The sequence below is a fragment of the Bolinopsis microptera genome, chromosome 2 (assembly GCF_026151205.1).
Source record: "Bolinopsis microptera isolate Bmic1 chromosome 2, MBARI_Bmic_1.0, whole genome shotgun sequence".
Classification (NCBI taxonomy): domain Eukaryota; kingdom Metazoa; phylum Ctenophora; class Tentaculata; order Lobata; family Bolinopsidae; genus Bolinopsis; species Bolinopsis microptera.
Window position 1 is genome coordinate 1,830,817 of NC_087073.1, and position 23,229 is coordinate 1,854,045.

Below are 23,229 nucleotides of genomic sequence, written 5' to 3' on the forward strand. Positions count from 1 at the left end.
TCAATGCAGAACGTGGTAAATGCAATTTTGAGTGAATGATATACCACATATCATATAACAGGATACATATTTGTAATTAGCATGACGTATTAGTCACTAATTAGCTTGACGTATTAGTCACTAATTATCATAACATATAAAACCCTATTATTAAGGTATTATGAACGATTGGATCAAGTCAAATTGTAATGTAATGTGAAAATTACATATTTTGTCCTGACTGTGGCTCTACCATGACGTCTGGGATCAGATGATCAAGGTGTCACACAATCACATGATTGCCCAATAATATGATTGAGGGGTCAACCCCATCGATGCCCATACCCAGTTGACTAAAAGTTAACGAAAAAATGGGCAATTTTTTCGGCCGAAATTGAAAAATAAATATTCCTGATACGAGGAATATTTCCTGATACTACTTGCTAATTAGAGGACAGCGAACACAATGATGAAGTTAATTTTTATCTTAAATCAAGTTGAGCTGTTTTTATGCTGTTGCCCAAGATAATTACAAACAATTTAATGTTGAAAGGGTGTGACCTCCAATCAAATTTGCAACATTTTGGAACAGAATCCTCGTATGAGTAGTTACAGTGTGCCATTTGCAAATTTACAAGTCTCAAACATAGAAGAAGGACTAATTTACAAACCCAAATGTTTGCATACTGACTTATGGGCTCCCTGTATTAGAACAAAATTTAGTGATTCAAGGTATATTTTGTAGCTTTTTCCATTGTGTAATTTGTATGTAATTGATTGATTTGAAAGATTTCAATAAAAAATTTAAAAATAGATTCATAGACTCACGTTAATTGATCTGGAAAGTTCCACAATAAGTTCATCACTATGAGTCGTAGTAAACTTGGTCCAGGCTGATATAAAAGAAACTGTTGGCACATTTCCAGACATTTCTGCTGCATATTTAGGATATTATAGGAAGTTTGATATGGTTTATAATAGGAAGTTTATTTAGAATGAATATAATGAAATAGTTTGCCCCTGAACTCTTGTTGAATGGTTCAGATAAAACAAAAAAGGATGAAAAATGCTTAATTTTGACGAATATTGGGTTCAGGTTTTTATCATTTTATTAATAAAACAATTGATTGTCGAAGTATTGATAGGAGCAACTGATTGATAAGGCAAAAATAAATGCAGCAAAGGTACACAGACCAGACTAGAAGTCATAGTTTTAAACTAATTACAACACTACAAATCTATTAAATTTATTGAGAATTATGTAATGTAACGTGATGGAAATATTTTAAATGGGCATATCTAATCCTGTCCAAACCCAGGATGCACTACATGAAGAATTCGTTGTAACTTTGTTTGAAAATCATTAATAGCACATGATTCTACCATACCTTGCATTGTGGGACAAAACGACCACCTTTGGAAAATTAAGGCTACGTCCTGTGTTGGTAATCAGTATATGGCACTCCGGCCGGTTGAATAAATCAAAACAAAAATTAAATAGTTTTAATACTTTCAACACTACTATATAACAAATAATTTTAGGTCCCAATGTCAAAGCGATAGAAGAGACTATGACGTGACCGTTTGTATCCTAAGCAACGCATCTACTTCCTGGGCTACAGTATTGACTTCGCCATTTTCTCCTCCCTCACCGCCATTTTCTCCTCCCTCTTCCTCACATCACTATGGATCTGAATTCTGTTACCAATGTTTTAAACTCGTTTTCATTAAATGAGCTGAAAGCTCTCAAGGCCAGTGTTGAGAATGTCATGAAACTTAAGAGAAATTCTGTTAAATGCGAGGACTTCTTGGAGTTGCATTCAGATTTTGTTCAGAACAAGAGTGTTCAACATGGCACGTTGATGTCTGAACTTGAAACACTTATGGCCAAGCAAACTGCTGTGAAAACTGCCACAAAGTGGCTCACTTCGACTGGAGAAGAATATGTATGGTCTTCCTCAAATGGACACACCACGACTAAGGAGCCAATCGATATTTTAAATTATCCTGGGATATCAGAGCTTATGCATGATATCAACTCCAAGTTTGGCTGCAAGCTAAACTCATGCCTAGCAAGCATGTACAAGTCTGGTTCTTGTGCAACTAGGTACCACAACGACGACGAGGTGTCTCTTGACCAGTCGCAAGGTATTTATGTAGTTTCATTTGGAGCTGAGAGGACCATCGACATAATTCCAGAAAATGGGGATAAGCGATGTAACAGTAAATGCTATATCACCCCAAAGGACTGTAGTTTGTATATTATGAAACCGGGGTGTCAGGAATATTGTCTTCACAAGGTTCGTGCAGAGAGCTCAGTTAAGGGGACTCGGTATAGCTTATCTTTTCGCTGCCAGATACCGAAGACAGATACAAATGTAGTCAAGGAGCAGATTGCCCGCACTACAATTCCTATGCCGCCCACCACCACCTCAACACCAACCCTTTACTACCGAAATACTCCAAGAAAACCGAAGAGCAGGAAAACCACTGTCCTGTTTGGTACGTCAATGACAAAATTCGTACGGACAAATAAGTTGGGATTCCGGGGAAGGAAAGTAATCAATGTGTCTCAAAGTGGTGCAAAAATTAGAGACATCACTGAAAACATTCATAATTTTCATAAAACTCATGCAGCTGCAGAAGCTGACGATATTGAAAAAATTATATTGAGTGTTGGTACAAATGACATTAAACATTCTAAGTATGGGGTTCAGTTCCTTAGGAAGTATCTTACTGAATTAATTGACACCACTAAGAAGTTATTTCCCGCTGCAATTATAATTATCCAATGTTGTCTTCCTATTAAATGTTTATATTCCTACATAGCAAAGAATGTTCTAGATTTTAATAATCTACTTAAAGACTTATGCCTAAATAATAATTGCGTGTTCTTAGACTGTTTCTCAGTCTTTTTAACTCGAGACTTTAGATCATGTAATGAACTTCTATACCATGATTGGCTTCATCTCAACATCAGAGGAGTAGGTTTACTGTCCACTTGGCTTAAGTTTGTTGTAAACGAACACAGTTTTGACAGGGTTGTAAATAATCTTCTGGGAATTTAAATCTTTGATCTTTTCTTCCATTTAATATTTTGATTAAGACGTTGCGCCTAAAATTAAAACTCAAACAAATCTCTGATTTAATCTTTTTCTCAATTTTATGCCTCCCATTTCAGGTACATTCGGTCACTGTCCATTTTCCAATATGTTAGACAATGAATCGTTTAGACTTAGAATAGGTCTTTTTGCATGCAAAAGGCCTCGTACACAGTCAAGAAATGCACATATACATATCAACACGTTTATACCTAACAAAATTTACACATTTAAGTCTCCATACACCCCACACATCAACTACAATTATCATAATCATATGTTTCTCTTCTATTCTCTCATCATGACTTACTTTCTCCCAATTCTTCTCTCCACGGTTAGGTCCATGAACACCGTATTCCCCCTAGATTCTAATATTCATTCCTCTCTACTCCTTGACAGCCCACGTTATCTTATACCATTTCTTGCTTGCTCCCACATCAAACTTTTCTTTGTAATTATCTCCTCATGGTTTATAAGAAATGTTCTTCTCCCTGGTAAGATGAATAGAGTCAAGTATTCCAGCCGCCTCAGGCGTCTAGTCTCTTTATTCATTCTTTGGGTTTTCTCTCTTAACTTTCTTTTGATAACTCTTGTTAATCCTTCTATGCTTAATCCAGGTCCCAACTCCCTATCTGTACTCTACCAAAATGTCCAAGGTCTCATTCCTTTCAGTAACCTAAGCTCCTCCCATCCCCTTCTTGATGGTAATAAGATTTCCGAACTTCAATCCTTTGCTAACATAGAGCAGCCTGACATAATTGCCCTAAATGAGACTTGGCTCAAAAAATCTATTTCTAGCAACGAAATCTTTCCTTCTTCTCAATATGAAATCTTCCGCAATGACCGCACGAGAAAGACTCATCCTCAAGATCCTAATAACCCTAAAAAGTTTAGGGAAAATGGAGGTGGTGTTCTTTTGGCTGTTCGGTCTGATCTCGACGCCACTACAACCCGACTACCAGTTAGCCTAGGTGCAGAAATGCTTGCCGTTAAAATTTCTTTTCCTAACAAAGAGAGTATTGTAATCTGTACTTGTTATAGAGTAGGAACTCTTGGGTTACCTAATCATGATGTCATAGTTAGTTATATTCGCAAGCTAGTTTCCAAAAAGAATCCCTCTAAAATCTATGTTATTGGTGATTTTAATCTCCCCCATACAGACTGGCTATCTTCATCCAGTACCGTACCTATTGAGCAATCCTTCATAGATTCTTTCAGTGATCTTTCTCTCTCCCAGTTGATCACATCACCCACCCATAAAAGTGGTAATACATTAGACATTCTTCTCAGTAATTATGATAACACAATCGATAACTTGAATGTCTGTGATCCTCATTCCGTGTGCAAATCTGATCATTTTCCTGTCACTTTTTCAATTAAAAGCTCCTTTTCCCGTAAGAAAACTCCTAAACGTAAAATCTATAATTTTAAGAAAGCAAACTGGGACATGATTAATCGTGAATTATGCTCGATTAATTGGCAAGTCCTAGAATGCCTAGATCCTGATTCGTCTTGGAAGTTAGTTAAAGACTGCATTATGAATTTAGTTGATATACATATTCCTAAAGTAATTATTAAATCAGAGTTCTAACCCCCGTGGTTCGATAGTGAACTTTTTTCTTCATGCCGTAAAAAAGATAGACTCAGAGCTAAATTTAAAATTTCTGGTTCTATTTCTGATGAGTTAAAGTTTGTTACTAGCCGTAAAGATTTTAAGAGGCTCTCATCAGCCAAAATAAGAGATAATCTTTTTAATAGTGATGATCCAGCGCTTATAACTAAGAAGTTTTGGTCACATGTTAAGTATAAATCTAACTCCTGCCGTATTCCTAATTGTGTTAGTTATTCTGGACAGCTTCGGTTCAATCCCAAAGATCAAGCTGAACTTTTCAATTCTTTCTTTTATAACCAGTTTTCGGATCCTTCACTTTATGACACTGACATCTCCTATGTCAATGATGTTGATTTTGATATTGACTTCGATCATCGGGATGTTCGTAAGCTTCTTTCAAATATTAATTCAAATAAAGCCCAGGGACCAGATGGCATACACGGTAAAATTCTAAAAAATTGTTCCTTAGGTTTAGCTTACCCTCTAACATGCATTTTTCGTGGATCCTACAACAGCGGCTACATTCCACAAGAATGGAAACTTGCAAATGTTGTCCCAATATTTAAGAAAGGTAAGAAAAGTGAGGTTGAAAACTATAGACCAATATCCCTTACTTGTTTAGTCATGAAAGTTTTTGAGCGCATTGTTAAACGTAAACTGCTTTCTTTGACAAGTACCCTTCTTGATCCCAGGCAGCATGGTTTTCTAGAGCACAAGTCATGCACAACCAATATGGTTGATTTTTGTGATAGCCTGGCATTGTCTCTTAACGAAAACATTATCAATCATGTTGTGTATTTTGATTTTGCTAAGGCATTTGATTCTGTAAATCATGATATCCTTCTTCATAAGCTAAAGACCTTATATAACATTGATGGTACACTTCTCAAATTTCTTACCAATTACCTTCAAGGCCGTTACCAAAGAGTGGTTATTGGTAATGAGATGTCATCTACCCTTTCAGTTAATTCTGGTGTCCCCCAGGGCTCTATCCTTGGTCCCTTACTTTTTGTATTGTTTATCAATGATATTCCTCTTGGCCTTTCGGATAATACTGATATTGTTTTGTATGCCGATGATACAAAAATCTGGCGTAAAATACATTCATCTTCTGATAATACCAATTTACAAATGGATATAGACTATCTCTCTGACTGGGCACTTAGAAACAAAATGCGATTCCATCCAGCAAAATGTAAAGTGCTTATTGTTTCAGGAAAACCATCTTTATCTCCTCCATTCGCATATAATCTTGATGGCTCTCCTCTTGTGTATGTAGAGTTAGAAAAAGATCTTGGAGTCGATGTTACTCCTAAGCTCAGTTGGAATAGTCAGTGCGACAGAATTTATACTAAGGCCTGCCAACAACTTGGTATGGTCAGAAGAGATGGCCATATTGTCATTGATCAGAAACGTCGTCGGGCGCTTTACCTCTCCCTGGTTCGTAGCCAATTCGAAAATTGTTCCATAATCTGGCGCCCTTGTAATAAATCACTTAGTGATAAATTAGAAAGTCTCCAAAAGAGAGCTATTAAATGGATTCTGTCTGAAGAGGGCCGCAGTTATCCACCTGAGCAATATGTCAAAAAGTGCAAGCTTGTCGACATTCTCCCTTTGTCTCAAAAGTTTGACTTGAATGATCTTATTTTTTTCCACAAAGTTCTGAACAATTTAATTCCTGTATGGCTGCCTCACTATCTCACTTTATATCAGGGCACTTCTCGACTAAGACGTTGCCACCTCGACAGTCTGTCTATTGTGTCATCAATTTTACCTAAGTTAAGTCAGAATTCACACACCTTATGTACCTCAAATAGCCCACTGGCAAAATCATTTTTCTACAGAACTCATATACTGTGGAATGGACTCCCTTTACAGGTAAGACAGATTGTGTCTACAAGTGTTTTCAAAGCTGAGGTCACTAAGCATCTATGGAAATGTTTATTGGATAGTGAAACAACAGCCTAGCCTAGTCTCTTTGCTCCCCATATTATTATTATTTTTGTTTTATTAATTTTTTATCTACCTTCCTATACTTTCAACATCATATCACACTTCACCCGCACACCTCACACATTAATGACCATATCAGACCTGTATCTAATGTATCTGGAATTTGACGTATTGAAATACCAATTTTGACTATATATCCACAGTTATTCACCATGGATTTGTTTGTTATTAAATAGTTTTTCATAAATTTTTGGATTTAGATTAATTCGATGTAATGGGTCCAAGTTACTGCGGACATAGTTCACTATGTGTTTACCGTGTTTGGGTGCCCATCATATTTTACAGATGGGGGCGATATTTTGAACGATTCTATTTTATATTCATCTATTGCTGTACTCTGTAAAATTTGAAAAGTATTTAATAAAAAAAAAAAATCCTGTCATCACTGCTCCAGTAATAAATATTATGTGTTAATTACAATCAATATATTAGTAAATTAAAATCTTTCGTCCTGGCTGGTTTTGGCTGCCAGGAGTCTTGCTACTCGTTTAAGGAGCAGGGTTGCCAGGAGTCTTGCTTCTCGTTTAAGGAGCATGGATGCCAGGAGTCTTACTACTCGTTTAAGGAGCAGGGTTGCCAGGAGTCTTGCTTCTCGTTTAAGGAGCATGGATGCCAGGAGTATTACTACTCGTTTAAGGAGCATGGTTGCCAGGAGTCTTGCTTCTCGTTTAAGGAGCATGGATGCCAGGAGTCTTGCTACTCGTTTAAGGAGCATGGTTGCCTGGAGCAATACCTCTGGTGGTCGAGAATACCACCGTCTTGGATTACCATCATTGAAGGTCACTGAGGATGGCAAAAGACACAATTGAGGTACTCAAAGTTCTGTTTCCAAAGAAAACTTTAATAAACGGAAAATCATCAGAATATAAAAAGAAATTTTGGAAGAGTTTTAAAGAGAAGCTTTTCTGCCATCCCCTTCATCGAATTTTCGCAGTTTTGAAATTTTGGAAGCAGTGTATCCAGAGAAAAAAATGATGCAATGAATAGTTTGAATATTTCCTACCGGTCTAGGACATTCAATTTGGACATTTAAAAGGTTTCTCTCCCGAGTGAGTCTTCATATGTACATTGAGGTTTGATTTCCGAGCTGTTGCATACGAACAATCTGGACATTTAAACGGTTTATCTCCCGAGTGAATCTTCAAATGTACTTTGAGGTCTGATTTAAAAGCTGATGCATATGAACAATCTGGGCAATTAAATGGTTTCTCTCCCGAGTGTGTCTTCAGATGTTCTTTGAGGTTACCTTTATAAGCTGAAGCATACGAACAATCTGGACAATTAAATGGCTTATCTCCAGAGTGAATCTGAAAATGATTTTGTAGGCTTGATTTCCGAGATGTTGCATACGAACAATCTGGACATTTGAACGGTTTATCTCCCGAGTGAATCTTCAAATGTACTTTGAGGTCTGATTTCCGAGCTGTTGTATACGAACAATCTGGACATTTAAACGGTTTATCTCCCGAGTGAATCTTCAAATGCACCTTGAGGTATGCTTTATAAGCTGAAGCATACGAACAATCTGGGCATTTAAATGATTTCTCTACAGAGTGAGTCTTCAGATGTACTTTGAGGTCTGATTTCCGAGCTGTTGCATATGAACAAACTGGACATTTAAATGGTTTCTCTCCCGAGTGAGTCTTCAAATGTACTATGAGGCTTGATTTAAAAGCTGAAGCATACGAACAGTCTGGGCATTTAAATGGTTTCTCTACTGAGTGAGTCTTCAGATGTACTTTGAGGTGTGATTTATTAGCTGTTGCATACGAACAATCTGGACATTTATATGGTTTCTCTTCTGAGTGAGTCTTCAGATGTACTTTGAGGTGTGATTTATTAGCTGTTGCATACGAACAATCTGGACATTTATATGGTTTCTCTCCTGAGTGAGTCTTCAGATGTACTTTGAGGTGTGATTTATAAGCTGTTGCATACGAACAATCTGGGCAATTAAATGGTTTCTCTCCCGAATGAGTCTTCAAATGTTCTTTGAGGTTTGATTTATTAGCTGTTGCATACAAACAATCTGGACATTTCTATGGTTTCTCTACAGAGTGAGTCTTCAAATGTTCTTTGAGGTTTGATTTATTGGCTGTTGCATACAAACAATCTGGGCATTTAAATGGTTTCTCTCCCGAATGAGTCTTCATATGTACTTTGAGGCTTGATTTATAAGCTGATGCATACGAACAATCTGGACATTTATATGGTTTATCTCCCGAGTGAGTCTTAAAATGTACTCTGAGGTTTGATTTATTAGCTGCTGCATACGAACAATCTGGGAACAGGCATTTAAATGGTTTTTCTCCAGAGTGAGTTGTTATGTTATATTGAATAATATTACGGATCTTTTCTTGAGGATCGGAATATTCCAGAGGACTACTCATTATATTATCACTATCATTAAATTTAAATACATCAAATTTTGGTCTTTTTCGTTTGCCGGAGTTTTCTACATGATTTTTGATATGTTCAATGAAACTATTCTCCTCCTGAATCTTTTCCCCACAAACTGAACAGAGAAAGCCTCCAAACATGACGTTAATTTCACTCTGCTCCGTTTTTACTTCTGATTTAACAACATCGCATTTATTTTGAACACAACAACCATCTTGTTCTGTAACATGACCATTGTTATGAACAGAACCTCCAGAAAACTCATGTAACAAACTGTGCTCCTCATCTTGTACTCGTAGGTCAGGCTTATAATGACGTTCCCTGATATGTTCAAGGAAATACTTCTCGTAGAAAAGTTGTTCACCACATGCTGGACACAGAAAACCTCCAGTTTTGTTTCTCAAATCCTCTTCTTCGGTTTTTACTTCGCTTTTAATGTGAGGACATGACATCTGAAGAGTATTCTGGTTAAATTAATAAAATAATTCAAAAGGAAGTTAAAATCAGTAGTAATGTTATTTTGAATCAGGGGTGCCTGCATCTATTATAAATTTGATACTATACAGTGTTTTACAGGATAAGTTTTTGATGGATGCATTTAGTCAGAAATGGGAGATCTAGTCAACATGTACGTTATAAATAAGCTACGAAGACAATTTCATTTCAGAAACTAATTTATCACCATGAAAAATAATGTATAACCAAGGTCATACAATTAATAGTTCTGTAAAATATTTCGTATATTATCAGTTATAAATATATTGTTTTATCCTATTAGAAAACAAAATTGTGTTTTTAATACTTTCAACACTACTATGTAACAAATAATTTGAAGTAAACTTTACTTTACTCCCTTTTATTCCACCGCAGTTTATAAACAATTGACGGATGTTAATCGCTAAATTTTGTCGACGCGCTTTCTTTACAAAATGTTAGCCATATTAGGCAAGTGCTACGATTAACGAAGTAGCGCACGCCAGGCTAGTCAATTAATAATCGACAAATAAGCAGCTGCCTGGAATGACAGACTGATTGCTGCCGGCCCAGTAATAAGGAGATGAACTAAAACGAATGTGCAGAGAAAATTTTGCAATAGGTAAATATTAACATATAAACATAGTATCTTAAGCATAATTTTAACCAAGCCTGCTAAATCACTTTACAGTATATATATAACTTTAAAACTCTGGTCGCAAGAGCAACTGCCTAAACATGCAGAAGTGAAAACAAATAAATAAAATATACTTACTACATACATGTTACATGGCGATATCTCCATCCAAAATAAAAGGATTAGTCTGCGTCGAGATTGACTGCGTCATTACTTTGTATTATAAGTAAAATAAATTTTGACAGATTTTGTAAACATGTGTGATGATGTGATGTCACATCATCACACATGTTTACAAAATATCATCACACTGTGTGAAAAAATATATAATAAATATTTCCCCACCAACATTAATTATTTATCAAATACAATATTTAAAAACAATTTCATCCAAAACATTATCCTATTTCAAAAACTTCCCAGTGGAAAAAAGATTTATAAAACGCTTCTTTGCCACACAAGGATGGAACCAAAGATAATTGTTATTTTTCTCTTTATTACTGACATAACTGGCTCCTTTTTTTTAAAAACTTCATTAGAAACATTCGAAAAAAAGCAATCATTTGTTATACTTTTAGAAATCATATCTTTCTTAAATCCTTCTAATTTAATTTTAAAACCTAAAACTGTCACAGAGTTCTTGACGTCCGGAGGGAGTTTGTTCCAATATGCAATAACTTGCTCCGGGAAAAAAGATATTCTTGACTTTTGTCACACTTTTACTACATCTATTGGATGAAACCAGATTAAGACCTGATCTGCTTGGTCTGAACAAGTCTGAACCATAATCAGTCAAACCATTAGTTACCTTAAAAGCTTCAATAATACAACTTCGGCGGGTAACATTTCTCCATCCCTTTCGATCTGCAGCTAATCTTCTCATACAAACAATCGTGAGTCCATTCCAATCCAATCTCTGCTCAGCATCCTCAATAAATACATCATTTAAGCTCTTCCTAGGCCTCTTGATCTCTTCCCATGCTTGGGTTTCTATTAGATAGTTGGGTAACCGATTTTCAGGCATTCTACTGACATGTCCAAACCAACGCAGCCGTTTTGTTGTTATTATTGTAAACCGTGATTAATTGAGATGAATTTAGGGTAATATGGTGTAATATCTAGGTAGTGTAGTGATTATAATAAGGCGGTCGTGGTGTCCAGTATGTGACGGTAGTATTTCGGGCATATATTAGTATACGACAGTTATTGCAGTTTAAGTGCAGAGAGGTCAGTTTAACATATGTTTGGGTCAGTACGAGGTTGAATTATGGAGTGTTTACAGAATACTAGTGGTACTATGTTGTGGCTATCGACAGGACAGTTTGCAATTCCCGGGAAATGGTAGATTGTTTAGACTATCAGGGGCGAGAGGAAAAGACGATTAGCCTTTTGAGATCGGGAGTGCCAGTTTACCCGATCGAGAGGGGGGTCATTTTGATACCGGGCAGGTTCTGTAGCTAGAACCTGTTAAGGTTAGGTCGTTTAGTTAGGCAGATGGTTATAGTGGTAAGTATAAGATTGGCGGCCGTAGAATAGTGGAGCATTACGTAATTACTGTTATCAGGCTTGGTTGTGGCCGACACCAGGGGATGTCTTGACAACACTGGGCTCTGGCAGAGCGGGAGTCAGCGCTGGTTGACTTAGATAGGTAAAGCTAGACTAAGAGTAGGAGCTAGAACCGGTTAAGGTTAGGTCGTTTAGTTAGGTAGATGGTTATAGTGGTAAGTATAAGATTGGCGGCCGTAGAATAATGGAGCATTACGTAATTACTGTTATCAGGCTTGGTTGTGGCCGACACCAGGGGATGTCTTGACAACACTGGGCTCTGGCAGAGCGAGAGTCAGCAATGGTTGACTCAGATAGGTAAAGCTAGATTAAGAGTAGGATTAACGGCAGGAAGTAGGTTGCGTAATATTTGAGGCAGTATGAATCGGAGCAATTAGGAATTTGTTGCACAGCATTTGAGGCAATATGAGTCTAAGTGACTAAGCGTTGGTTGAGCAAATATTCGATTATTCGTTGTTCAGTTAAGTACCTTGGGCACCTTTATTATACCCCTTGTTTGCATTCTCACCCTATTCGATAGAGGGTCATGGTTGATACCGGACTAGTGTAAGGGACCAGGACCAGTTATGGTTGGGGCCTGGTGAGCACGGATGGAACGTGTCGTTAGAGGTTTAGAATCGACAGTGGTTATTTCAGGGCACCTAGATTAGGCACGGTCAAGGCGAGTTGACCGTGCTATCCGTGTTTTATGTTGCAGCACTAGATCGCTGAGCGTTTATGGGCGATACGAGTCTGGTTAATTAGGATTTGAAGTAGAGGTTGTCGAATTATTCATTGTATTGTTTCATAGTTTAACTTTGTTTACCCTTTATTATCACGCTCGTTTCCATTGTCCAAACCCTTAATTAAATGCAAATAAACTTCGAACCGGGAAGCAAGTGTCGACTGCTTACAAGTGGCGCGAACGGTAGGATCCTATTTTATTATAGGATAGTTTGTTTTGTATTTTAATTAAGGAAATGGAGACTATTTAGTGTGTGAGAGTGAGTCGACAGAGGTCAGGAATATTTGTAAATATGTACGTAAACGTAATATTATACAGTGTTGTCAGGTACCATTGTTAGACTAGTGCAGTGCAAGAGCAGTAAGTAAAGGAATGCTCGGTGAAGTGTAGAGTTTAAATGGTATTTTTGGGGTTTCTTTCATCATGGAGGGGAAAGGGGGTTAGATACCGGAGAGGCACAGGTTATGAGGGGTTATGTTGAGGAGTATATGTCCGTCCGTTGAGGGATTGGTTCGAGAGAGTGTTTTGATGAGTTGATTCAGAGATAACCGGGTCTTATTTTAAGTTTTAAGACGGCAGACTTGACATACTTTCAGCCACCAGAGCCTCAGTGGGAGTGGCTGCCTGCTGAACCGTTCTGTAGTGTGTCAGACTTGTTTTCTTTTAGTAGCGCTACGTATTGTGATATCATGAAAGAGATAGAGGAAGAGATAGAGGAAGAGATAGAGGAAGAGATAGAGAAAGAGATAGAGGAAGAGATAGAGGAAGAGATATTATATAAATAAGACCCGGGTGATGCTAGCATTGGAGGTTGAAGAGAGGTTATTCGGAGAGTGGTGACGTCACTTGTAGGGAATTAGAGCTGTGTATTAATTTGGAAACTTGGAACGTTTTGAAGGGGTTTTTTTTTAATTTGAGGGGTGCCGGGGCATGGTATTTTCTATGATGAAAGAAATTAGGACTACTTTTCTGTGAAGAGAGTGTTGAATTGACTGTCCGAATATTTGAATATGAGGAACTGACGGAGATTAAGTCATGGAGTGACGGTGTGAGACACTGATTTATCAATTAGAGTAAAAGCCGAGCAAAAGAGAGCTGATAAGCGAGAGCTTTAATTATTACATTTGACCTGTACACTGGTTATTTTAATTATTACATTTTAATTCGTACACTGTTAAAGAGCGGGATAATATTTGCATCGTAAGTAGTACAGTGTTGAAGAGAGAGACAGTGTTTGTATTTTAATTAGTACATTGTTGAAGAGAGAGACAGTGTTTGTATTGTAAGTAGTACAGTGTTGAAGAGAGAGACAGTGTTTGTATTTTAATTAGTACACTGTTGAAGAGAGAGACAGTGTTTTTATTTTATTTTAATACTTTCAACACTACTATATAACAAATAATTTGAGTCAGGGAAGCGGCACTGAGAGAGGAACTGTTGAAGAGAGGGACAGGGTTTGTATTTTAATTAGTACATTATTGAAGAGAGAGACAGTGTTTGTATTTTAATTAGTACACTGTTGAAGAGAGAGACAGTGTTTGTATTTTATTTTAATACTTTCAACACTACTATATAACAAATAATTTGAGTCAGGGAAGCGGCACTGAGAGAGGAACTGTTGAAGAGAGAGACAGTGTTTGTATTTTAATTAGTACATTATTGAAGAGAGAGACAGTGTTTGTATTTTAATTAGTACACTGTTGAAGAGAGAGACAGTGTTTGTATTTTATTTTAATACTTTCAACACTACTATATAACAAATAATTTGAGTCAGGGAAGCGGCACTGAGAGAGGAACTGTTGAAGAGAGAGAGACAGTGTTTGTATTTTAGTTTAATACTTTCAACACTACTATATAACAGATAATTTGAGTCAGGGAAGCGGCACTGAGAGAGGAACTGTTGAAGAGAGAGAGAGACAGTGTTTGTATTTTATTTTAATACTTTCAACACTACTATATAACAAATAATTTGAGTCAGGGAAGCGGCACTGAGAGAGGAACTGTTGAAGAGAGAGAGACAGTGTTTGTATTGTATTTTAATACTGTCAACACTACTATATAACGAATAATTTGAGTCAGGGAAGCGGCACTGAGAGAGGAATTGGCAGAGATAAAGATAGCTAATGAGGTAATGATGAGAGCGCGGCAGGAGGCTGAGTTAGCAAACGAGAGAGGAATTGGCAGAGATAAAGATAGCTAATGAGGTAATGATGAGAGCGCGGCAGGAGGCTGAGCTAGCAAACGAAGAGTTAAGGACTCAATATGATGAATTGAGGCAGCAGGGAGCACAGCTAAGAAGAGATGGATTCAGAGAGGGTAAGCTAGAAGCTAGGCAGGAGAAGGAGACCGAAAAGAGGAGAATCAGAGAAGTGAACAGAGCAGCGGGTAAGAAATACCCATTAATGAAACCTCGGTTGTTTGTGCTGGGGAAACACAGCTTTAGAACCTTCCTGAGCGGGTTTAAAATATTTGCCAATGCTGCGGACATCTTGGATGAAGACTTGGTGGACATGATAATGACGTACTTGGACCCCAAGGCACAGAGGAGAGTGGAGACCCTACGATTAACCCGGGACGAAAAGAGAAATGTAGAGGCGAGTTTGGAGAGGATGACAGAGGTGCTATGTGAGGCGCATTCAAAGGTGGAGCGCAGGAAGAGACTTTTTGAGATGCGTCAGAAAGAGGAAGAGACCATTTCGGATTTTGCAGCTAGAGTCACTGGCATGGCAGATGCGGCATATGCACCGGAGGAGGAGGAGATCAAGAAGACCATCAGACTAGATGTATTTACAGCGGGGGTACTAAAGGATGAAATCGGGATCGAGTTAATCAAGTCAGAATTGGAAGATTTTGAGGCCGCGCTAAAGAGGGCAGTTAAGTTGGATGGGATCCTGGCGAGTCGTAACCCTAGACCAATGAAGAATGAGGAGGAACTTTTGTTCCAAATCGAGGAGGATATAGAGATGGATGAGGGAGTGATAAACCGAGTGATGGAAAAGAACCGGCCGAGAAGAGACATCGGTGCTTGTTACACCTGTGGACAGCATGGACATTTCGCAAAGGAATGTAGAAAGCCCCCTACTTGTTATGGATGCGGGAGACAGAGTCATGTTGCAATGGATTGTACGCAAGGACACGGTGGCCGAGGAGGTCTTCAAAGAGGGCAAGATCCTCTTGTACAGAAAGCTATGGACGAAAGAAATTTATCATTAGTAGCAGGTAGAAGAACTGATAAGGCATGGGAGGAGACCAACCACCTTTGTCGACAGAGGGGATGGATTACTTGAAGTGGAAACGTGAAGTCGGCATCTGGGAGTAGGGAACTTCGATAGCAGCTCTGCTAAGCAGGCTGCAGTGTGTGTCTTGAGAATCCAGGATTTCAAGGCAAGAGATTTTGTAACACGCTTAGAGTATATTTATATATATACTCAGAGTATATTTCTAGGTATTGATGATCTAGAAAAGTTTGTTAGACCGGAACAAATGCAAATGACAGAATATAGCGCTGAGTTCAAGAGACGATTGAACCGGATCGGAGAGTTGTTTAATGACAAGAAAGAAATTTATCATGATGGTATGTTGGCATACAGGTTGTTAACTCAGGCCAACCTGACCAAAGATCAACAGATATTGATCAAAGCTGCAATGGGGACTCAAGAGTTGACAAGTAAAGCAATTGAGGAAGGTTTGAAGAGGTGTTTCGGTGACGCTGTTTTCTGTCGTAGATCCAGACTGGAGTTAGACACAGTGAAGATTAAGGTAGAACCTGGATCGGATGTGCATTACCATAGGGGTCAGTTTGATGAAAAGGATACTGATATCGGTGGTGATAACGGAGAATATACATTCTATCAAGGATACAATAATCGAGGACAAGGATGAAGGAAAGCGTTCTCTTCTGGCGGTTATAACAATTACTCCAATGGCAGAGGGAGATCTGGAAATTACAGCAGACCATGGGAAAGAGACAAACAGCTCAATTCAAAAGAAAGGAATAACTCAGACTACAAAGATGAGTTAAATGCTATCAATCACAAAACAGGCGATGTAGCAAGATGTTCAATTTGTGATTCAAATAAGCATTTCCGGGCAGATTGTCAACATAATCCCAATGTTAATGATGTTCGAAAGAAGGATTCGGGCTCAGTGTGTATGTATCAGTCGTGCAGGAATGGTAAAGATTCAAACAAAATTGACAATGACTACTGTGAGACAGTGCTGTTAGTCAATGAGACATTGAACAAGGTATTGAGTGACACTGGGACAACCAGTAATGTGTGTGGTGATGTTTGGTTGAACACATTCTTAGAGTCAATACCTGAAGAGTTGAAGGAAAAGGTCAGCGAAGTCGAGAGAAACTTGAGTTTTTGTTTTGGAGGATGTAGCATGAAGCAACTGGGGGTATCATTAGACATAGAGAATGATCAGATTATGATTGGCGGAGAACGGCAACAACTGAAAGTGACCAAATCAGTGAGTGTCAAGTGCAGAAAAAATCACATGATTCTCTAGACACAGAGTCTAGTATTGATACGGTGATGATACCAAAGGAGAGATATGGTGAGGTGTGATGTGTAATCAGTTTATAATTTTGTGGAGGCACAGTACGATCGGAGACAAGTACTGATAAAGGGAGACACAGTACGATCGGAGACAAGAGCTGATAAATGGAGACACAGAGGGGTCAGAGACGAAGGCTGATAAATGGAGACCAGTCTTACTTTCAACACTACTATATAACCAATAATTTGAGGAGGTTCTCTCAAGATGATTTTTAATTCGAAGATTTCAAGAGCCTAAACGGTGTATGATTCGCCTCTCCAAACAGATCAAAAGAGACACAAAGTAGTCGGAGACGAAGGCTGATTGGGAAGGGGGATGAGCTCCCTATAACCCAGTCAGCAACAGGAGGCAGTGGGTCCGTGAGGGTCCGGGGGCACATTAAATCATTCTATAGTGCTGGAGAGATACTGAAGGCTCCTGTGTCTAACGAATCATGAATTAACATGATACTGTGGTACCTTCTAGTCGGCTATAAGTTCGGGCTACTCAGGGTCTGATGATTGTTTAGAGAGAAAAACAAGATCAGTATTCGTCCCCTGAGCAAGTGGCTTATAGTGGTGCGTGGACGACAGTCCACACCTAGCTATGATCTTATTTTAGTCGAACCCCACTTGTGTGTAAAGTGGAAAATTACCCGTGTTTTGGGTTTTGACAGTTTGGGACCCTAGAAAAAACTGATGTGTTCGGGGAGCCTGTGAGGCACAAATTTGGAAGATAAGATCTAGTGAACAGGCAAGGCAAGTGAAAACGGTCAAAGCTCATAGTTGGATAGCAAAGTCCACTATGGGTCAGACCGTCGGTGGAACCCAGGAGTGCCAACCCCACTCACTGGTAATCCATCGCTACAGACTGGGTCACTTGCCGGTAGGAACACTATGCTATAAAACCCTTGTGTTCTACAAGGTTGCGTTTCCTGCTCAATGTACAGTCGGGCCTACACAAGCTAAAAGCGACCTGGTCCTTAAGACCTAACAGTTAGTAAGCAAATGTAGCTGTTGTGATCGAGGGGATTGAAAAGTGAACCTCGGGAAGCAATGGGTAGTATGCACGCATAGCAGAAGGGTTTTGACAGTTTTGTCCAGAAAATAACTGTTGTTTAATAGTGTAGTAGTTAGTGAGAACTACAGTGTGCCTGCATGTGTGATACTATGGAAAGGGGACCAGCTCGGACTGCACCTGTTATGAGAGATACAGGAGGTCAAAGGTCAGAAGTGAAATAGAGACACAATATGGTCGGAGACGAGAGCTGATAAATGGAGACACAGTACAATCGGAGACAAGTACTGATAAATGAAGACACAGAGTTGGTGGAGACGAGAGCTGATAAATGGAGACACAGAGTGGTTGGAGACGAGAGCTGATAAACGGAGACACAGAGAGCTGATAAATAGAGACACAGAGTGGTCGGAGGCAAGAGCTATTAAATGGAGACACAGAGTGATCGAAGACGAGAGCTGATAAATGGAGACACAGAGAGTTGATAAATGGAGACACAAAGTGGTCGGAGACGAGAGCTGATAAATGGAGACACAGAAAGCTGATAAATGGAGACACAGACGAGACGGAGGCGTGAGCTGATAAATGGAGACATAGACGGGTCGGAGACAAGAGCTGATAAATGGAGACACAGTCCACAGAGTGGTCGGGGACGAGTTACGGGAGAATGCGGATAGGCTGGAAGGAGATACAGAGTCAGGATGAGTCACAAAATTTATATAACAGTAGTTATATCGAAATAACAGTGCAATATCATTGATCACAAAAATCAGATAAATCAGAAATTACTTGGAACTGAAAGAACTGTCGATATTGAAATGAAAAGTAAAACAAAGTTTAATAAATAACTATCGGAGAGTATTACCCAACAGGGACGGTGAGGAGAAGATGATTAACATACCTGGAGTACAAGAGAGACAGGGAAACTAAACCCACGAACTGAGACGCTATACATCATCTTGTATTCTGAACAGAGATAGAGAGAGAGATCCAGAGGAAGATAGTCTGGGCAAGGAGTGGAGACAAAGAACGAGAGCCAGAAAAAGATATGTCGAACGACGAACGGAGACTCGAGACCGGATCCAGATGAGGATGTTCGGAACGGAGAACGAGACGGAGATAATAAGAGACGAAAGACAAGATAGACAAATGAAGTAAGCTGTTAAGTTTGATGAAACTTTATTAAATTATTATAGTGGGGCTTTAAATGCTCTCCATGGTATTTCGGAAGGTTGAGGAAGAGCAGAAAAAAGGTTTTAGAAAGTGTGTTTTATTATACCAGAATAGTAAAGTTTTAAGAAAGATCAAATTTTCATGATCGGGCAAGATTTTTACGAGATTTTCCATTCAGTTAGTGTCCCAGCAGTATGATAGAGTTCTAAAAAAGATTAGATTTTGTAAAGTTGTAAGCCGTGACCGGGCAAGAGATATGGTCTATAGTAAGAGATTTTCCATTAAATTATTGTACCAGTATAGTAGGGTTCTAAGAAAGAACATATTTTGTAAAGTTGTGTAAGCCGTGACCGGGCAAGAGATATGGTCTATAGTAAGAGATTTTCCATTAAATTATTGTACCAGTATAGTAGGGTTCTAAGAAAGAACATATTTTGTAAAGTTGTGTAAACCGTGATTAATTGAGATGAATTTAGGGTAATATGGTGTAATATCTAGGTAGTGTAGTGATTATAATAAGGCGGTCGTGGTGTCCAGTATGTGACGGTAGTATTTCGGGCATATATTAGTATACGACAGTTATTGCAGTTTAAGTGCAGAGAGGTCAGTTTAACATATGTTTGGGTCAGTACGAGGTTGAATTATGGAGTGTTTACAGAATACTAGTGGTACTATGTTGTGGCTATCGACAGGACAGTTTGCAATTCCCGGGAAATGGTAGATTGTTTAGACTATCAGGGGCGAGAGGAAAAGACGATTAGCCTTTTGAGATCGGGAGTGCCAGTTTACCCGATCGAGAGGGGGGTCATTTTGATACCGGGCAGGTTCTGTAGCTAGAACCTGTTAAGGTTAGGTCGTTTAGTTAGGCAGATGGTTATAGTGGTAAGTATAAGATTGGCGGCCGTAGAATAGTGGAGCATTACGTAATTACTGTTATCAGGCTTGGTTGTGGCCGACACCAGGGGATGTCTTGACAACACTGGGCTCTGGCAGAGCGGGAGTCAGCGCTGGTTGACTTAGATAGGTAAAGCTAGACTAAGAGTAGGAGCTAGAACCGGTTAAGGTTAGGTCGTTTAGTTAGGTAGATGGTTATAGTGGTAAGTATAAGATTGGCGGCCGTAGAATAATGGAGCATTACGTAATTACTGTTATCAGGCTTGGTTGTGGCCGACACCAGGGGATGTCTTGACAACACTGGGCTCTGGCAGAGCGAGAGTCAGCAATGGTTGACTCAGATAGGTAAAGCTAGATTAAGAGTAGGATTAACGGCAGGAAGTAGGTTGCGTAATATTTGAGGCAGTATGAATCGGAGCAATTAGGAATTTGTTGCACAGCATTTGAGGCAATATGAGTCTAAGTGACTAAGCGTTGGTTGAGCAAATATTCGATTATTCGTTGTTCAGTTAAGTACCTTGGGCACCTTTATTATACCCCTTGTTTGCATTCTCACCCTATTCGATAGAGGGTCATGGTTGATACCGGACTAGTGTAAGGGACCAGGACCAGTTATGGTTGGGGCCTGGTGAGCACGGATGGAACGTGTCGTTAGAGGTTTAGAATCGACAGTGGTTATTTCAGGGCACCTAGATTAGGCACGGTCAAGGCGAGTTGACCGTGCTATCCGTGTTTTATGTTGCAGCACTAGATCGCTGAGCGTTTATGGGCGATACGAGTCTGGTTAATTAGGATTTGAAGTAGAGGTTGTCGAATTATTCATTGTATTGTTTCATAGTTTAACTTTGTTTACCCTTTATTATCACGCTCGTTTCCATTGTCCAAACCCTTAATTAAATGCAAATAAACTTCGAACCGGGAAGCAAGTGTCGACTGCTTACATTATGTCAGCAAGAGCAGCTATTGATGCCCTTCTTAAAACATCCTCATTACTTACTCGATGGAACCACCTCACTCTCATGATTCTGCATAAGCAGTACTGATGGAAAGACTCCAATTTTCTTGTCTGCACTTGAGTCGTGTTCCATATCTCGCATCCATAGCTAGACGTCAAAATGGTAAGAACAGCTGCGATGTAGATTCACACTTTGTTGTTAATGCTTATGTTCTTATTCTTCCAAAATGTTGTTGAGTTGGTTAAAAATGTATACTAGCAGTCCTTAAATTTACTCGTAATAAATAGATTCATTCATTATTATCAAACATGTCAATCTTACAAATGTCAACAACCCTAAAACAATTTAGAACCGAAACGTGATCCTTTGTAAGATTTTTTTTATCTAGACACTTATTTTACTTCGGAGTATTCCAACAGCCATATTGTTACACATGTGCAACCAGCCAATTACAGGAAGCCGAAGGATTTGTTTTTAGCCAGTGACGGTTAAGGTAGTGTGTACCATACTTTCTTCGCCCGAGACTTTGCTGCAATGTGCAGCTCCTCATTTAACCCTCACACCCGATTTCTCGAGTATTCGGCTGAGTAGACCGGGGGGCTGCATAGACCACTCACGATCCTTAGCTGAATGTCAACGACACTCACCCCACGACCAGGCAGGCAGTGGGATTTGAACCCGCAACATCACGATTGCAAAGCTGGCTAACCAACTGCGCTACCTGGCCGTTAAAAACTTTTTAACGGCCAAAAGTCAAATTGACTTGTACTCAAGTATAAAGTTGAACAATTTTCTCCAATAACCACGGTCACTAGTAAGTTCTCTCAAATGGAGAATATCATCATACGACTCCAGCAAGATGAAACGCTTCCAGAGGTCAACCTTCAGGTGGTGTAGGAGGTTACGTCTGTGAGCCCCCAGTCTACCAACTTCACTACACATCTCGACAGCAAAACACAGCGCAACTTGAGCTGGTGATCTTTCATCGCTCCTCAGTATGTGTCCTAGCATCTTCCACCTAGATAACTCAGCACACTCAGACATAGGGGTAGAGTTACTCTGTTTGTAGAGGGTATCTTTGGACATCATACTGCGTGGCCATTCATGATCTTTCTAAGGTGGTTACGGTGACATGCATCTAATTTGTCCCTGTACGATTTAGGCATTCCCAGCAACTAGAGTTATACATGAGGATAGATACTACTTGGGCCTCATAGAGTAAAACAAAGTATTTTTAGTAAAACAAAGTATTTTATTTATTAATCAATCATTATATGATATAATTATAAGAATTATATGATATAATTATAAGAATATAATAGTATGTCACACCTATTTAACTGTTACGTTTGAGTAGTTGTGCCATGGCTAAATCTAACTAGGACCAGTGGTGTCGATTAACATTTAATAGGTGAGTCTAAGTGACACAAATGGAAAATTTTAAGAAAAGACGGATCAAAACACAGATCCAAGGACAAGGAGACCCCACTGCAGGACCATACATGCTATTGGCTTGTGCATGGCCCAAAAAGGTTCCAGTTGTCCAGGAAACTGTACGTAGCTGGTCAACTAGTTTTGAATTCAGACTAGGCTTGATGAGTTCTGGGGTTTCTAGAGGTAGACCATCAGCTTCTTCTGTAGGGGGATCTTACTCTGACACCAGACCTTCTTGAAGTTCTGGAATGCTACATTGGCTAACATGATTCTTCTGGTGACATCTTTCCTACTTTCTAGCAGAGAACCCAACAACTTGTTGTCATAGTTGTATGACCCGCCGCGCACGAAGTGCGCGGCTCCCCTGTATCGTCGAAGACGATACACTATAGTGAAGCGACCGTGGGGGTCATCACGTCATACAAACAAGTTGCTACCGCACCATTCTTCATTTATTCTAAGGGGTTTACCATCATCCATGATCTCATCTTTCTTTGAACACCTTAGATTCATCCAATGTCATAAAACTCTTAACCATACACGTGACCAGTAAAATATTTTAATTGGTCTATAGACTACTGTTTAAAATTCTCAATATAAACTTTTTTAACAATAATGAATTAGTTTTTAACAATAATAAATTAGTTAAAAACACACCAACCATGTTCATTTAATTGTTAGGAAAACAAATTTTTAGGAAAATAAAT

At 38.9% G+C, this 23,229-nt stretch overlaps 2 protein-coding genes across 7 annotated transcripts in view; one reads left to right on the plus strand and one right to left on the minus strand.

Annotated features, from left to right (window-relative positions):
* The first annotated feature begins 1,489 nt into the window (after positions 1-1,489).
* The window catches only part of LOC134811568 (ribosome maturation protein SBDS-like), a 41,177-nt gene continuing 19,437 nt past the window's right edge, over positions 1,490-23,229 (plus strand). For 2 of the 6 annotated variants that reach the window (XM_063818530.1, XM_063818527.1), the window contains exon 1: positions 1,498-1,521. The gene's annotated coding sequence lies outside the window, so the exon portion shown is untranslated. Of the gene's footprint in view, positions 1,522-9,923; positions 9,940-23,229 lie in introns of those variants that run through there. The other 4 variants (XM_063818528.1, XM_063818526.1, XM_063818529.1 and 1 more) reach the window with 4 other exon arrangements.
* Positions 7,322-9,557, minus strand: LOC134826280 (gastrula zinc finger protein XlCGF57.1-like). Its single transcript, XM_063838596.1, has 2 exons — positions 9,222-9,557; positions 7,322-8,744 (listed from the first exon to the last, which is right to left on the minus strand). Exons 1-2 carry the CDS (start codon positions 9,555-9,557, stop codon positions 7,722-7,724), a joined length of 1,359 nt encoding a protein of 452 aa, XP_063694666.1. The 3' UTR covers positions 7,322-7,721.